Below are 18,535 nucleotides of genomic sequence, written 5' to 3' on the forward strand. Positions count from 1 at the left end.
TCAAGATAAATGCTAGTTATCAGTGGGGATATTCCACCTGTTCCATGCGGCCCCTGCCTTTCTTTCTTCCTCCTTTACACTTAGAGGACATGAAGGCTTCTAATTCATCTTGTTCTATTGTTAAAGAAAATGGGCAGAGAGATAGTAAAGCACTCCTTTTCATAAACCACCTTCAACAAAGCTCTGAGGATTGTTGTCTTGTCATTACCTTGTTTTTGTAACATTCCCTAGAGTGAAAAAAAGCCACAACCATGATGATAATTAATTTTCAGTTTTTGGCTTATAGGATACCCTTATGAATAAGCCCCCAATAGGCCTGCACTCTTGGTGTGACCAGGAAGTCAGGAGGATGAGAAGGCAGGAATTACTCGGTGGCTTATTGGGAGCAGCACTGTGAGCAGGCTGATCAGTGTGGAGAAAAAGCATTTGAAATGAGAGCTAGGGACTCCAGAGATAAATGTACATTCTTTACACTTTCACACTCCTGAAACGCCCCACCAAAAGTTCGCATCAGCCTTGGAGCGCTGAAGTTTTCAAGCATTTCAATGCCTATCTCTCCATACTTTCTTCTCTTCTTATCCATCTTTTCTTGGTTCTCATGGGAGATGTTTTATTAGTATGAACGAATGGGCTGCTGTTGGAAAGTTCCCAAGTCAGTTTTTGAAGGAGATTTGAAATCTCAGATAATAGTGTCTTGGCTCATGATGGCTGACTATGGAAGACCCCTTTCCCACACACAGGCCAAATGTTCTAAGCGTGTGTGCACACACACACACACACACACACAAAGGTTGGAAAATAATGCCAAATGGGGAACCATGGAATACGAATGGAATTATGACTGCCAAGTGCAGAACATGATTCTCCAACAACAGACCACTCATGCTGGAAAGAAAAGAATCACAATATCTGTATGTACAAAGAGAGTACTTGTACACACATGCATGCAAACACATACGCACACACTATAGTAGAATACTACATAAAGTCACTGTACCACTTAGCATGCCTTGTCATTTGCTTAGTAGAAGACTTCTCTCCAATATCTGAATGAGAGTTTACAGGCCAGGGCTATAATTAAGGATATTTCAGGAGTTTCATAAAAAGTTCACATGAAGATGTTTCATCTTCACCAAAACATTCGTTTTGAGATTTTACTAGATATATTAAATGACTATCTATTTCTCTTATTAGAGCCTTTTAAGAGTGGACCTGGTTGGGGCTGAAAATATAATATCATTTTGAATACACTTATGAGAAAATATCTTCAAGATGTTAGGAAGGGGCAGAAAATGAGATGAGCCTGGAGTATTCTGTAGTACCACAGCATAAGGAAGTTCCCCCAAATAAAAGGATGTGGGCATGTCCAACAGACACAGGAACTCACCTAAAAGAGCTTCTCATGACCAAAGCAGGAACAACTTAAAGAAAAATAAAAGTAACATCGAACTGGATTTTACCTACAACATAAGATAAATACCCCAGGGTTCTACTGATATAAATAAAGGATTGGATAAATAGATATTGAGGGAAAATAGATGAATCTTCCTTACAAAAAAATTACAAAGAATAAATGCAGCTACTCCCTAGCCCAGGAGTTGCTGAATGTGGGGATGTGGGACTTCATGTCCAGCTTCAAAAAATTAGAGTGTAGAAAGGGAAAAGTAATAACTTTACAGTGAGAAACCTGGCAAACACTAGTTTCACCAAACAATAAAGATTAGCATCATCAATGTCATATAAATAGCATGTATGCTGTGATATGATGTAACGAGAAGTGCACTTTACCTCTGTGGTACTCCATCCTAAAGCCCATAATCCCAGTCTAATCATGAAAAAAAATTCAACATACTGAAAGTGAGAAACATTCTATAGAAGACCTGACCTGTATGCCTTTAAATTGTCAAGGTGGTGAAAAGTAAGGAAAGCTTGAGAACTGTCATGGACAAGAGGTGACTAAGGACACACGACAACTAAATGCAATGTGGTATCTTGGATGAGATCCCGGAACAGAAAAGGGACGTTAATTCAAAAACTAGTGAAATTCAAATAAAGTGTGGAGTTGAGATGTTAACACATTATGGGAAATGAAAATCAGAAAAAAAGGTGTATAGGAGATGCTTGTACTATCTTTGCAAATTTTCTGTAGCTCTAAAGGTATTCCAAATGAAATTTTTTTTTAATAGAAAGATACGTTGGGAATCTCATAGGTAGACTCTTAGCAATGTGTGCACATGTCATGGACATATCATGGATTAAAGCAAGAGGATTTCAGGGAATGGAAAAGTTTGGAATCAGTTGAGTCAGAAGTTATAGTAGACGATTCTTAATAATCAAGGCTGGCCAGCCTTTAAGAGTACTTCGGTGGGTTTGACCAGGTGCGGTGGCTCACGCCTGTAATCCCAGCACTTTGGGAGGCCAAGGCGGGTGGATCACGAGGTCAGGAGATCGAGCCCATCCTGGCTAACACGGTGAAACCCCATCTCTACTAAAAATACAAAAATATAGCTGGGCATGGTGGCGAGCGCCTGTAGTCCCAGCTACTCGGGAAGCTGAGGAAGGAGAATGGTGTGAACCCAAGAGGCAGAGCTTGCAGTGAGCCAAGATCATGCCACTGCACTCCAGCCCAGGTAACAGAGCGAGACTCCGTCTCAAAAAAAAAAAAAAAAAAAAAAAAAAAAAAAAAAAAAAAAAAGAGTATTTTGGTGGGTTTGACACATTCCCTGCTGCAGAGTGTCTTACAGTCTCTGATCAAGTGCACTCAGCCAGTGCAGGGCAGGAGCTAAGTAATGAGCCAGCAGATTCAGGCAAGGCAACAAGCTAGAACAGTGTACTCAGAAAAAATTTAAAAAGTTAATGTTCTCCTCTAGACTAATGAAAATGGAGCTATATGGAAGTTGAAACTCCCAAAACAGTCCACCGTAAACAGTAACATTGGATATTGAAATAGATCACTAAAGTGACTCCATTTCCCAAGTCTCAGGAGAAAATCAACGAAATCTCAACCTGTGGGATGGTTTAGATGCAGCCTTGTATATTACCTTCTTCATCTGACAATTTTAACTGTGTGAATGCCTATTGGGTAGCTTCTCGTGCAAACCTGAGGTTTCGTTCCACTGAATTCTTTTTTCTTTTTATTTATTTATTTTTTTGGAGACAGGGTCTCACTGTTGCCCAGGCTGGAGTGTGGTGGCACAATCATGGCTAATTGCAGTCTCATCCTCCTGGGCTCAAGTAATCCTCCCACCTTAGCCTCCTGAGTAGCTGGGACTACAGGCATACAGACACATGCTACCACACCTGGCTACTTTTTTAATCTTTTGTAGAGACAGGTCTCACTATGTTGTCCAGGCTGGTCTCAAACTCCTAAGCTCAAGCGACCCTCCCAGCTCAGCCTCCCAAAGTGCTGGGATTACAGACCTGAGTCACCTGTACTCAGCCTCCAGTGAATTTCTGTTGCATATAACATCTGTGGCATTTGTCTAGCAGGTAGCATATGCCGCCTTATTCTCTCACTCCAGTGTCTAAGTCCTGTCTCACTCAACACACTTTCATTCATTCATTTACTTGCTGTTTCAATAATCAAGTTAATCAATATTAGGCATCTACCAGGCACTGCACTTGGCATTAACAGTACATTCTTATAAGACACCATTGCTGCCCTCAAAAACTTTCCATTGAGGGCAAAAGATAGACAATCAGTCAATTAAAAAAAACAGTATTGTTAAGAGTTATAATATGCTGTCCATGATGTTATGGGACCACATAGGAGGGACACCCAACCAGGCTTTAGGTTTAGAAATGATGACATGTAAGTTGAATCTTGAAAGACAACCAGATCATAAGTAACCTGAGGCCAAAGGCCCACTCATATATACTGAATCTTCCAAAGTCTGAAGCTCAACTCCCTGTAGGCAGTAGGTATTGGAATGTTTGTTAATTATAATTATACTAAGATGGATAATATGAATCAAGACCATAACAGTGGCTTGGGTCCAAGATACAAAGAGCAGAATTCGAACTCTCAAGTGGTCTTTGGAATTTTCCCTCTTCATTCTTGTGTCCATCATGCCAATCACAATTTCTGGCACATCCCTGGCACTCAATAAATGTTTCCTGAATGAATGAGCTTGCTCAGACTCACCAGATCCCATTCAACAGCAAGTCTTATGAGTTCTTATTTTACAATACTTCTTGCATCGGTGCCTCATTAGTTTTCTACTTCCATCACCTCTTTTTACTTCCCTTTTCACAATTCCTATATGGACCACTAAAAGAGATGTTACACTACTCTCCGCAATTCTAGAATCTCATTCCTCAACACTGCATGCCACCAGATTTTCTGAAACCTGAGCTTTCCAAATAAAGTATCTATTCAAATATCTCCCCTTTGCTTACAGAATAAAGTCCAGTATCTTCCAAGCCCTCAAGCCCATTAATCTACCACCGTGGGTGTTTTTATACCCAAGTCTTCCTTAAACAAATTCTGTCCCCAGATATACTTGTTAAGTCACTGCTCTCCCAGACAAGTTTTTGGCTGTCCAAATTCTGCTCAAAAGTCTCGATTCAGACCAGTCCTACAACCAGCAGCTCTTCCTCCAGGTCCTTAAGCCAGTACAAACCATCACCAAGAGTGAGGCCTTCCTTGACAACCTTCTCTGGACAAGGAATGATTTAAGGTCTCTGAATCAAGAAGGTCACAATTCACTAAACAATTGCTCCTGGAAGGAACTCCAGAAAAGATAACTGCTGGTACCAGGCTTAATACCTGGTGATGAAATAATATGATACAACCAATCCCATGACATGTGTTTACCTATGTAACAAACCTTCACATGTACCCCCACCGCCAAGACCTAAAATAAAAGTTGAAAAAAAGGCAAAAAGAAAAGGAAAAAAAAAATGTTTTATCTGTTTTATCTTCCCTCCTGTTGAATAAAATAATAGATGTTCTACTAAAAAAGAGAATCTATTAAAGAGTGAGTAGTTCAGCAGGAAAGGCAAATGAAGATCCAACTAGATACACTGCCTTATGTGCAATGGGGTAACAGGGAAGGTTGTCTAAAGCCAATGGGGAGGTGAGGAGAGGGAAGGACCCAGGAAGCCATACAGGGGAGATGACAAGCAGCAGTCACCCACATGAAGACAACAGTGACTGAGAACATCAAGGCCAAAGACCTCCACGGGTTAGAGAAAGTAGGACAGGAGAAGCATAAAGTCTGAGGAAGTATAGCTGGAGAGAAGCAGTAAGCAAGGCTAAGGGCACTGTAGGCATTTTATTTATTTTTTGTAAACTATCATGGAAATATACATAAAGATGCAAATCTTCTGTGTATAGCTCTGTAAACTTTTACTTTGTAACCAACACCTAAAAATAGAGATAGAACAATATTAGCTCCCCCGAAGCCTACTTCATGCCCATTTTACCCTCAAAAGTAATCACTAAATCTGAGTCCTCCCTAGCTTCCAGCTTTAGCTTTGCCTTGTGTGTGTGTGTGTGTGTGTGGGTGTGGGTGTGGGTGTGGGTGTGTGTGAGAGAGAGAATGAGAGAGAGAGAGAGAATGAGAGAGAGAGAGAGATTGAGAGAGAGAGAGAGAGAGAGAGAGAGAGAGAGAGAGAGTTTCACTACTGTTGCCCAGGCTGGAGTGCAATGGCGCTATCTCGGCTCACTGCAACCTCAGCCTCCTACGTACAAGCAATTCTCCTGTCTCAGCCTCCCAACTAGCTTTGATTACAGGCATGTGCCACCACACCCAGCTAATTTTTTTGTATTTAGTAGAGACGAGGTTTCACCATGTTGGTCAGGCTGGTCTCAAACTGCTGACCTCAGGTGATCCACCTACCTCGGCCTCCCAAAGTGCTGGGATCACAGGCATGTGCCACCACACCTGGCCAGCCTTGCCTGTTTTTTGACATAAATGGAATCATACTATCTATGTCTGTCTTCTTTCATTCATTACTATGCCTGAAAGAGTCATCCACATTATTGCATGCAGATGCAATAGATACATAATCTCTTTTCAATGCTCAGTGTATTACACTGTATGGATAAGCTACAATATATCATCCATTCAACTATAGTTGGATATTAGGGATGCATCCTACTGTGAACAACTAAAATAATGCTTCAGTAAGCATTTGTGTATATGTCTTCCATTAACCTGAGCACACATTTATTTGATATATACATAGAATTTAAATTTTATAGGTCAAAATATTAAAAGATGTGTTTAATGTAGTAGATACTGCAAACAGTTTTCCAAAGCAGCTATGAATGAAGTCCTACGAGAAGTTATGAGAGCTACAGATGCTCCCCATTTTCATCAATACGTTGGTCACTGTCAATTATTTATTTTAATTTTAGCCATTCTTGTGTTTGAATAATGGTGTATAATTTTGTGTGAATTTTTACTTCTTTGATAACTAATGACATCAAGCACCTTTTCATGCATTTACTGCCCATCTGGATATCCTCTTTTGTGAAGTTCCTGTTCAAGTGTCTTCCTCACTTTCCTGTTGGGCTGTCTATGTTTTTCTTACTGATTTGTAGGTGCTCTTTACATATCCTGAATTAAAACTCTTTGTCAGAGTGTGTGTTAAAAATATATTCTTCTAAAGTAAATTATATATATGTATATATATATCCTTCTACTTTGTGACTTGTCTTTCTTGCTGTTAATCAAATATTTTATGGACAAGAGCGCTTCTAATATAGTCCAGTTTACTAATCTAATAAATTAGGATTATTGAAATGGTTTCAAAAATTTTCCTTAGTCAAGTTGATGAAGAAATTTTTTATTATTATATTTGTTCTAGAAGCCTCATTGTTTCACTTTCCAATTTAGGTTTACAACTCACATTAAACTGATTCATATTAAAACATAAATGAATATGTATTTTTAATGTGGATATACAACTGACCCAGCACCCTTTTCTGAAAAGATTATCTCTGTCCCACTGCATTACAGAGTCACTTTTATCATAAATCAAGTATCTGTATCTGCACAGGTCTGTTTCTGCACTGTCTAGTTTGTCAATTGATCTATTTCTTTATCCTTGCACAAATACCACACTGCTTTAATTAATCTAGCTTTAGAATAAGTTTTGATACTTGGAAGCAGGCTTTGTTCTTCTTTTAAAAGATTGTCTTGGGTTGTTGGCACTTTGCGTTTCCATATGAATTGTAGAATCATTTTTCAATACACACAGACACACACACACACAAACTTGTTGACATTTTAATTGGAAATGGATCACTCTATAGGTCAATTTAGGGGAGAATTAAAAAGAGGTCTTACCAGATTTTATTAAATTTATTCCTAAGTATTTGATATTTTTATGCTAATGTAAACGGTAATTTTTTAGTTTTAGATTGGAATTTCTAATAACTAAATTTTGCATATTGGCTTTGAATCCAGTGGTCCTGATAAATCCAGTGACAGTATTAATTCATTAAGTATATCTGCAGGGTTTTTTTGTATTTTCAAATGCACACAATCATATTGTCTGCTAACAGTGACAATGTCATTACACATTTTCAATTCTTATATTTTTATTTGCTTTCCTAGCCTTATTGTATTGTCTATTGCTTCTGTACAACGCTAACAGGAAGCGATGACCGTGGACATCTCTGTCTCACTCACAATCTGCACAGGTAATTTTTCAATAGCTCACCATTAACTGTGATTCTTTTTAAAGAAATTGTTTATCAGAATAGTAAAGATTGCTTTTATTTCTTGTCAGCTGAGAATTGTATCACGCATGGGTACACAATTTCATCAAATCCTTTCGCTTCCTCTATTGAGATAATTGTATGGTCTTACTCTTTTATTTTATTAATATGATAAAAATATAGTAATTGATTTTCAAATTTCATATCAACTTTGCTTTACTGGAATAAAATGAATTTTGTTATGATACATTATCATTATGTATGACAGAATCCATTGCTTATTTTTTTAAACTATACTTTATCATCTAAACAACCAGTCCCTTGAAGGCAGTATTCTTATACTATTAATAGTTTGCATTTTTCTATTTAATCATAACACTGCAATTATATTGTAACTCTGTTTATACAACTTTAAACATCTTCAGGGAAGGGACCCTGCGCTGGTCTTTGTATTTAATAACATTGTTAATAACACAGTATATGTCAAATAAGTGCTTGTTGAATTAAAGACCTCACAGCTTACTAACACAGTATCTTTCACGTGAAAGCCACTCAGTAAATATCTGGTGACAGATGAGTTTACCAGTCGGTACTTTTTTTATGTCAATGAGTCCCATCTTCTCAACTTAACTCCTCATGTTATTGCTGGATCAGACCTAACAACATACTAGCAGGAGCACAGTAATAGCTCAAGTCAGTGAAACACAAGACTCATTGCCTACTCAGGAGGATAAGGAAGTATATTTATCACCCAATGGTCATGACATCCAGTCCCATGATGCCCAGGCAGGTAGTTCAACTTGGGCTGACTTCAACTGTCAGGCACAGTAAGATTTTCCAATGCAGATAAGGCTACCTGGGAAAGTTTGCCTCATTCTTCACTTAATTCCTCTCTTTCATAAGGACTAGGTTTGTGATTTTAGAAATTGGGCTCATTTTTCTCTCTTTCTGAGAACAATTTAAATGTGCTTTTTTGGTTAAAAGGGCTATCTCTTAACAGCTACAGTTTGACCTTTCAACTGCACCTGAACATTTACGTTGTACCCTAAACTTTTAGCACATAGTCTGTGCAGGTATGAATCTTAGGCAATTGGGTAATTTTAATGTCCTCAATATATACAGTTTAAGCAACACTTCTGGTGGGAGATCTTGCCACAGACTCCACGCATGTCTAACTACGCCATCTATCAGTCAATTCAGTATGAGAACGTAACTTATTATGACTACTGCCATGTCCCAGAAATTCAAAGGACTCATCAGATTTATTTGGAGAAGAACTAAAAACTGTTACTTAAGTTTAAACCTGAGATAGTTATGGAAGTCTATAGAAAGAAGTAAAAACTTTTAGAGAAACTAGCCAGAAATTGGCATGTAGCTATTATATGGAAGAAGAGATGAAAAAGAAACCTTAAATGCAATCATCCAGTGCTTCTTAAATTAAATATATTAAATATGATATGTCCCTATCATTATGTTAAAATAAGTCAAGCCACACCCAAGAGAGTTCAAAGAAACCAAAGATTCTTCAAAAGACACTGCAATGCCAACCTGCAGTGAGAGAAGTCCCTTAGTGGGTGGATATATGTTGACTGTAGTGGTGACCAAGACAGTGATGGACATGCCCTGAGATCCACTGGAAGACACTCACGAGACATCTAAACTTTCATGTCTTGACTGATGAGTTGGAGGCAGAGAATCCTGCCTGTACCTATAGCTTGCCTATGTTGTTTATCTAAAACCGCAGGAAATGATCCCAGTAAATGTTAATGTTCTTAAGCATTTGCCAGACTGTTTGTTTGTTGGATTTTTAATGAAACATTTTAAAGATTCATTCCCTTAGGCTGTCTTCTGGCACTTTACAGATCCACTCTGTGGGGTACAGTATTTTCATGGATCTGCTCCGTGGGACAAAAATGGCATTACACAATATGAGCCTAGACCACTGTGACCAAGTGTGCTCCAATCCATTTATCCTTTGCTCCTCGTGTAAATAATTGATTCCAGGAGGCAAATGTGCACTTGGCATTTATTTACTATTCACTGGTAACATAAACTCTATTTAAGCAGGTGCAAATTCACACTTAGAGGAGACAATCATTTTTTTAAGTGTGAGGCACTTACTAAATAAACCAAGATACTACGGCTCACTACAAGTGTGAACATTAAGGATTCTGCTTTTATGCTTTACCAAATCTGTCTTCTGCTTTCTCTTTCAATTTTAAATGGGCTTTCTGAGACATCTTGCAGATAAATCAAATGTTGCTTGACTTAATTCCACCAGCACAAGTTGGGAAGAGAAGCAGAGGTTGGAGACAGGACAAGGAGTTGGTCTCTGCTAGCGGGACCAGCTAAGAGAGTGAGAACCAGAAAAGTCAGCCTCAGAATGGCCAGCCAGGGAGCAAGCAAGGGCTCCACTAGCCAGGAAGAGTCAGGTCCCCAGAGGATGGATGGGAAGCCAGGCAAAGAGACAGCACAATAGGCCCAGGACAGTGAGCCAGCCTTGCCGACCAAAGGACCTACTCACTTAGCGTCCAGGATCATCATGTAGGCTGATCTCAAATTTGAAATCTGGAAGCTCTTTGGGTGGAGTGGGAGGATGCAGCCCAAGAGCCAGGCAGCACCTGAGAAGTCATTACACCTACAGTTATTGTGTGTTGAGCATTTAACCCAGGCCAAACACTGCGCTAAGTGCTTTGTATGCTGCAGCAGTCTTGTGAGAGTTGGTCACAGATGTTCTCTTCCTTCTGGGTCTTAGTTGGATCCCCTTGTGCTACTCTTGAAGCGAGCCTTGACCATGAACCTTTCTTTGGCCAATACACATGAGTCATATGAATGGATGATTTCTGAGTGGAAGCATTGAGAGCCTAAATCATTACATGATTTTCCAACTGCTCTTTAGCTGCTGTGGCAGCCACAAAAAATATCAGAATGGCGCTTCCATCGGACAAGACAACCAAGATGAGGATGGTCCCCAGCCAATAGGCACAGGTGAGATATGTGAGGTGGAAAGTGTACTTTTGTGGTGTCCAAGTCTCTGACATTTGGAGAATGTTCGTTCCTGCAGTACAGACATGGACTGTCTTGTTTCATTACGGCAAACCAGCGACTTCTCTCAGTTGTGCATCTTGGTAACTGTGAGCCCTTTGCCCACAGAATTAATAAGAAATGAAATCAAAGTCTAAACCCAGGTCCCTCTCACCAGAGCCCCTACGCTTAACCACACTTTGACAGGAGCTAATTGAATAAGCAGGAGAGAACATAAGGCATCTCCATCTTCATAAATAGCACCAGGAAACCTCTGTACAGTGTAGCTGGCATAAAACCAGGCAACAAAGTAGAGTGGGCTTTGCATCTCTCCCCCTTTAAAAAAGAAAAATGTTCAAAAAAGCATATAGCACCAAAGGATGCCAGCCTAATGCCATGTTATCCTCTGGGATAGTCATATCTTATTAAATGGTTACCTCCAAAGCAAGCCAGTCCTAGGGAGGCTGCAAGAGCAGGGGTGGATTAGAGGGTATAGAAGTGGTCCCTTGCTCCTCTTGCTTTGCTGGACCAGAATCCTTCACTTTTACATTAGACCTAAAGTAAATACAGGATCCTACAGAGAACAGAACTTCCACTGTTTCCCAAGGCTAATGCCATCCAGAGTTCTAGACACTATGAAGCAGAACGGGAAACAAAAGATTTTAACAACCAAGAGCATTATTTGTAACTAGTAACACAACATTCTGTGTATAGCCAGCAATTTTACTTTTTCCTGAAATTTCCAAGTGGAATTCAAAGTCCAGCATTCTTGTTACAAAACATGACTTCCTCACAGCTTCTAATTCATTATTTTAGTATGAAATGATTCCCTGTATACATTTATTTCTTAGTAAGTATTCATCTTAAGTGTCGACCAACCAGTGATAGGAACCATATTTAAAGATTGATTCCAATCCTCAACTAATTCGGGTCATTTTTTTCTTGTCCAAGCTAAGAATTGGTCCAGTAGCCTTTAAATCAGAAAAGAAGAAATAAATTATTCTCACTTTTAGCAAAGTGGGTGGAAATCCATTCTTTAGTTGCCTGCTTTATATCACATTCTTGACTTCCAGATTAATCTGTCCCTCTGAATTCTGGACAGAGCCCACACACTGCCACATTTCATTTCAGGAAATTCTGTTATTATGATGACCAAATATGTGTGTCACTTGAAGTCATAACTTATTTATTTCCTTAATACTTAGATTGGCTTTTAAAGCACCAGCAAAATAACTGAGTAGGCTGTTTTCAGGCATATGATCTCCATCATAATTATTAATTTATTTTTTCAACATAATAGAAAAAGTGGCCATCCATTTGGTTAGACAGACCAGAAGGGTGTTTTTAAACTGCCATATATCTCCTTTGAATTTCACATGACACACTCATCCTAATCCCTGCAACATATGAATCAGAAGGTGCCACATATGTTCAGAATGTTGTTTACAATGAAGTCAACAATACATTTTCATGCTTTCTGTAACAATGATACCAGGTTACATTTGTTATAGGTTTTTGACATCTCAAACATTAATTTCTATTAGCAATTACCGTCAAACTACCTGAAATATCATAGTGCATTCAACATGACATATATTATAAATACCTAGCTCTTGAATTCAAATAAAATTTACATTTGTATACTAATTTAAATTTTCATAGCACTTTTATTAATATTAATTCATTAAAAATGTTTGTGGATATTTCAAAGGAGCAAGAGGATATCACCAAGAAATTTATTTAAAGTCCCCTTTCTAGTTGAAAGGGGGTGTAGAGAAAAACATCAGAATAGATATAGGCATCTCTCATTAAATGTAGTTGAAAAAGTAAAACAAATGCTACACTGATTTAAATATCAAATGAGGAGAGTGATTTTTAAAAAAATGAATGCAATGCTCTCTTTTGGAGTATCTGAGTGAAGAAGAAAGCATAGACGCTCACAGGCTTTCAAACAACCACGTCTTCCTTTCCCTCATCTCCAATCCTCAGAGGAGGTTGAGTATCCCATACTCATGCAGAAAGGTGAGGCCGCCATGGCTCACATGGTATGACTTGATACTTTCAATGAAAATCTAAAAATGAGAAAGCATTTAAGTATAATGCGTGCACCGCTCATGACTCAAGACATAGTCATAGAAGGCTGCACTCCTGATTTTCAGTAAGAGAATAAAGGAAATAGACCAGCTAAAAGCACAAACTGCAAAAGAACACACATTCAGAGTGAAACTAAAAAGAAGGTAAGTTCTATCACCCTCCCAAGGCTAGACTGTTAACCATGATTCTAAAATCAACCACATCATTGGTGGATTACATGCTCTTTGCATGTAATACATAAAGATGCTGTTTGCCCCCTTTAAACTAATTTACACCACCAGCCCCTTCACTAATTCTGGAGCGGGCATGTTTAATGGATACTGTAGCCTTTCAAACAGCTTGCCATCCTATAAATCTTCAGCGACTTCCATGGTCTTAAGGATATGAGGCATCCTTTTGACATTAGCAAATGGCTCTCCACACACAAAACAGTGCTGTTACCCAACTCAAAGCTTCATTTTAGAGCTTTCAGTGACTTCATCAGGCCCTCAGAAAGCAGGCACAGACGTTCCTTTCAGATTATTATAATAGAGAAATGCCCCTTCGTCGCGTGTTTCCTCCTGGGAAGCAGCCTGTTGGTGCTGCAGAGCCCAGGAGGAACGCTCTGGGGGGCAGATGGGATTCAGGTCGGTGCAGCAGTTGGAAATGCGTGACTTCCAGGAGTTCTTGGTCTTATCTTTTTTATCATTGTTGGCGTCCTGACCCAAATACAAGGAAACCTCCACATTCCATTAGCAGACTCAATTTGGATTCTGCAGCTCTGCAGGGAGAAATAGCATCTTCTCCTTAGCTAGTTGTGCTGCACTCTTGAGATAATTCTCTTAGTTTAATTTTAACATTTGGTTTAAGAATATGCTGATGGATCAGATTTGAAACTGTGGATCCACTAAACGCCTTTTTAGAAGGTTTTTTCTTTCTTTCTTTCTTTCTTTCAAAATGGCAAGCCTTAGGAGCTCAACTCCAGAGCCAATTCACTTCGCGTGAAGTAGGCACTCCTTGGGAACAGAGGTCCCCTCTCACCGGCTCCCACCCGCCAGAGCGGAGGATTTCTGGGGAGCCCGAGGATCCATTCGTTTTCAGCCTTTCTCCTTGCAACGCGCAAATCTCTCCCTAGTTGGGCTCAAGTAGAGAGGATCGCCAACTGCTCATCCCAGCGGACACTCTGCAGGAAACTCTAATGGCTTGTGCGCGGGTCCACGCTGGTCGCTAGCGGCGCCAACTTTACCCATTTGTTAATTTGTTAGTTTCTGGACTGAGTAAAACAGCCCCCAGAGGCGCGGGCAAACGCCGCTCTAAAGCCCACTACCCTGCAACGCCGGGTTGCTCAGAGCCACGCTGGTGGCACTTCCCCTTCTTGCTCATCCTGCACAGGCACCCCAAGAACCCCGTGCAAATGAACCCTACCGGGAGACGCAGGTGGGCAGGTCGGGTCAGCAGGGGACCAAGAGCCTGAAATGGAACCTGTCCTCCCCTCCCCGCAGCCCGGTCATTAAGGCAAGAAATTGCAGGCAGAGAAGCCCCCGAATCCGACCTAGGACGTGGGCGCCTGCCAGGATCCCCTCGCCTGGCCCCGCGCCCCGCGCCCCGCGCCCCGCGCGCACTCATGCCACCACCACGGGGAGGGTGCATGCGGCAGGTGCCTGGCTGAGGCCCCCGGGAGCGAGTCGCCCTTACGTGCTCCAGCTTGTCTTTCCTCCGGAGCCAGACGCTGGCGCTGTAGTCCTGCTGCTTGACGCTGCTGTAGAAGTTCGCGCCCACTCGGGTCAGGCTTGGGGAGGGTTCCTTGGGGCGGCTTTTGAGCCTCATCTGCTCGAAGCCCTCATGGGGGGAGGCCGAGAGCCACTCGTGCTGCCGGATCTCCATCCTGACATGACCGGGCGGCCGCCGGCGAGCAGCGGACTCGGGACGGGCGCACTGGGAGCCGGGCGCGGAGGGCGAGCGGGAGGCCGAGCGGGAACCGGAGGTGGAGCTGGAGACGGAGCTGGAGGAGCGAGCGGGCGCGGGGAGCGCCGGGTGCTGAGCGCCAGCGGGGAGCGCGGCCGGGCGGGAGGGGGCGATCGCGGGAGGCGCGGGGTGGAAGGAGGGAGGGCGAGGTGCGGCAGGGGCGGGGGCGGAGGGGGACGGACGGGGAGAAGGGGAACGAGAGGGGACAGGGAGGGAGGGGAGCCTGCTCCCAGGAGACAGAAGTGCCCGGTGCAGCGGCGACGTCGCCCGGCGGCTGCGGTCCCGAGCGGGCGCTCCGCTCGCCGGCTTCTTGCGGCACCGACTGGGACCCGGGCCGGCTCCCGGGGCGGCGGCGGCGGCGGGGGTGGGGTGCGGTGGGAGGGGCCGCGGCTGGCCCAGCCAGCCCGCGCCCGCAGGTTGGTGCAGTGAGGAGCCGCCGCCGCCCGCCGCGGGGCCGAGGGCTGCGAGCCCGGCCACCGCCCCTCCCGCCGCGCCCAGGCCCGGGCGGCCGCGCTCCCGCTCCGCACCCGCCTTTCCCGAGCCGGCTACACCTCTCCCGGTCGCATCTTTACTGGAAAGCCAGCAGGCGAGGGGAGAAGTGAGCGCCGTCTCCGCGCCTCCTCCCTCCTACTGTCTGAGCGCGGGGATGGCTCCGGAGGGAGACACTCAGGAAACCACCTCCGCCCTTCCCCCATCTCTATCCAGCGGCGCGCCCTCACCCTGCCCCCGGCTCGCTTCGGCTGCGCCTTCCCCCATTCTGAAAGTTCACTAACTTCCCACCATTCCCCCCAGAAAATAGCCGAGAGACGTATGTTTTCTGGAGCCTTGCACGCTCCTTTCATCCGAGGAGGTGGCCATGCAAATGCGCCCCGGGGCAGTAGCCCCTTGGGCAGGCATACGGGACCGGTTGCACCCCAGCCCTCGGTGACCACCTAGAACCAGGTTCCCGGGGCCGCACCCAGCCTGATCCTGGGAGGGTGATCCATGGCTCCTCTGCAACGCTCCGCTTGTGCAGTGACTGTTCCTTAGGTGGACGTGGCCCAACTGCTGTGCATTTGTTTGTTTCCTCTGTTTCTAGGCCCCTAGGGTCCGGGCTTTTCCTTCGGGGCTCAGCCAAGCGTGATGATTATTAGGAAGAAGGTGGCATGTTCGTGATTAGATCTTAAATCTCTTTATCTTTTGCTATCTTTGGAGTCAACCTCTCGAAACATTTTTTGGTTTTATCTAAATGCTAAACAGCTGGTGTTCAGGGTGTCTCGTGTCTGGTTAAAAGCTTGGGAAGTGTATGGAAGCTGGAGAGGTATAAGGGAATTTTAGAGGGTGTTGCCAAGGGTAAACTGAAGGCTCTCTAGCCCTTAGCAGAACTGCCCTGCTTGGATGACGATTTCAAAGACATTCCGGCTGGGATGTCACAAACTTTTAGGAGGACAGGGATTGTGTTTCATATCTTTCCAAAGTCTCCATTTAACAAAGTGGTATAGTAAAAATAGTAGTTGAAATAAAATCCTGTGCACAATCAATATGGGGATGAAACAACTAAACGCAAATACACACGTTTTGGTTGTGCTGGTTAGTTTTCTTAGGAGCTGAACTATGTTGGGTAATAGATGCCCCGACCTGTGGGCTATCTCTAAGTCTCACGTTATCCTGCAAGACAAATGTTATTAACCCTCCTTTCCAGTGAAGCAACTGAAGCAGAAGCAGAAATTACACTTCAACACTAGGATATGGACCAAATTGAAAAGCTGTGAAGGCGGAGTGACTCAGGTTTGTAATCTCAACCCCTCGGGAGGAGGAGGCAGGAGAATCACTTGATCCCAGGAGTTCCAGGCCAGCCTGGCCCTCACACTAAAAATAAAATAAGTTAGCCAGGCGTGGTGGTGCGCATTTGTGGTTTCAGCTACCCAGGAGGCTGAGGCGGGAGGATGGCTGAAGCCTGGGAAGAGGAGGCAGCAGTTAGCCAAGATTGCACTGCAGCCTGGATGACAGAGCAAGACCCTGTCAAAAGGGAAAGGAAGGGGAGGGTAGGGGAGGGGAGAGGAGAGGAGGCTGTAAAAACTATACATTCCATTGTATAGTATCTCTGATTTTTTTTTTTTTTTTTTTTTTTTTTGAAATGGAGTCTCGCTCTGTCACCAGGCTGGAGTGCAGTGGCGCCATCTCAACTCGCTGCAACCTCTGCCTCCCGGGTTCAAGCAATTCTCCTGCCTCAGCAGGAGAGTAGCTGGGACCACAGGGGCACACCACCACGCCCAGCTAATTTTTGTACTACTAGTAGAGACGCGGTTTCACCACATTGGCCAGACTGGTCTTGAACTCCTGACCTCAAGTGATCCGCCCACCTCGGCGGTCCAACGTGTTGGGATTACAGGCACGATCTGATTTTTTTATTATTACAATTTGCCCTACTATTCACGGTCCCCAGGTTTTTACTATTAAAGTTTAGCCTTCATAGCTTATGCTTTCTTTAAAGTATAACCACACAATTTAAATGACGACAAACAATTATGTAGTGTTTTATAATATTGTTAATAGAAATATCTTATTGCCCCCTTCTGCAAAGAATACCTCTGCCTTTTGCTCTATGAGATTAGGTATTTGATATACCCAAACCTTGACAAGTGATGGATATCCAATTCAGGGTAGTAATGAACTGTGCTACCGTACAAGAATTTAAACAAATGGGTTCCATATTGTGCCAGGTTCTCAAACTGAATAGATTTTGTTTAAACTATACCTTTATAGGAGTATACATAGTGACTGCAGTAGGTGCTACTTTTGTTTTTTGAGACGGAGTCTTGCTCTGTCACCCAGGCTGGAGTGCAGTGGTGCCATCTCGGCTCACTGTAATCCCTACCTCCCAGGTCCAAGCAATATTCATGCCTCAGCCTCCCAAGTTGCTGGAATTACAGGCATGCACTATCACACCCGGCTAATTTTTGTTTTGTTTTTTTTTTTAGTAAAGGTTGGGTTTCACCATGTAGCCCAGGCTGGTCTCAAACTCCTGACGTCAAGTGATCTACCCACCTCGGCCTCCTAAAGTGCTGGGATTACAGGCGTGAGCCACTGCACGCGGCCAATCTCCATTTTTTGAAGAGAGTACACTGGTGGCATATATATGACAGCACACTACTAAATTGTGCATTATAATTAATTCATAGATCATATTATGATCAAAAATACTAGTCAAAGTATACATTTTTACAGTTTCATACTTATTTCATATTTAATTTACTTGGTATACAGTGCCAGACTAAATGAACCCAACAAGTTCAAATAAATCTGGGTGCAGACTTATTCATAATTATTTTCTATCTAGGATTCTTGTCCAAGTTCATGATTTATGACAGTAATATGGAACTCACTTGTTGACCTTCAAGAGAATATTTCATATAAAATTGAACCCAACTGAAACTGTTGTAGGGAAGAAAAATAGTATTTCTGAAGATGGCCACGTATAATATGAGAATGTTACACCAAAAATATTACTGAAATGTATAAGTAATACTGAATTTCTACATTAACTCCCGCAGCACTTTTTCCGGTATATTTTCATAGCCATTACATTTTCTGAATGCAACGTAGGTGTTATGAACCATCTGTCCTACTAGCCCATTGGCTTTTTGGGAGCTGGGACCACTCCTGATTCTTTACCTTGCTGTTAGTGCCTTACATATAATAAGCTTCCAATAAACTATGGTGAATAATGACTGAATGGGTGCTAACACTTGGCAACATGTTTTTGCTTCTTTATTTTGAAAAACACTGGATTTGACATTAAAATATTTAGATTTTAGTACT

General features: G+C 42.6%; 1 protein-coding gene across 1 annotated transcript in view; it reads right to left on the reverse strand.

The window, feature by feature from the left end:
- PLD5 (phospholipase D family member 5) overlaps window positions 1-14,763 on the reverse strand; it is a 426,876-nt gene extending 412,113 nt beyond the window's left edge. Inside the window, exon 1 of the mRNA XM_010384709.2 lies at window positions 14,465-14,763. Coding sequence (XP_010383011.1) covers window positions 14,465-14,653 — 189 coding nt within the window. The 5' untranslated portion in view covers window positions 14,654-14,763. The remainder of the gene's footprint in view (window positions 1-14,464) is intronic.
- Between the last annotated feature and the right edge of the window lie 3,772 nt (window positions 14,764-18,535).

This window comes from Rhinopithecus roxellana, chromosome 8 (genome assembly GCF_007565055.1).
Source record: "Rhinopithecus roxellana isolate Shanxi Qingling chromosome 8, ASM756505v1, whole genome shotgun sequence".
NCBI classification, from domain to species: domain Eukaryota; kingdom Metazoa; phylum Chordata; class Mammalia; order Primates; family Cercopithecidae; genus Rhinopithecus; species Rhinopithecus roxellana.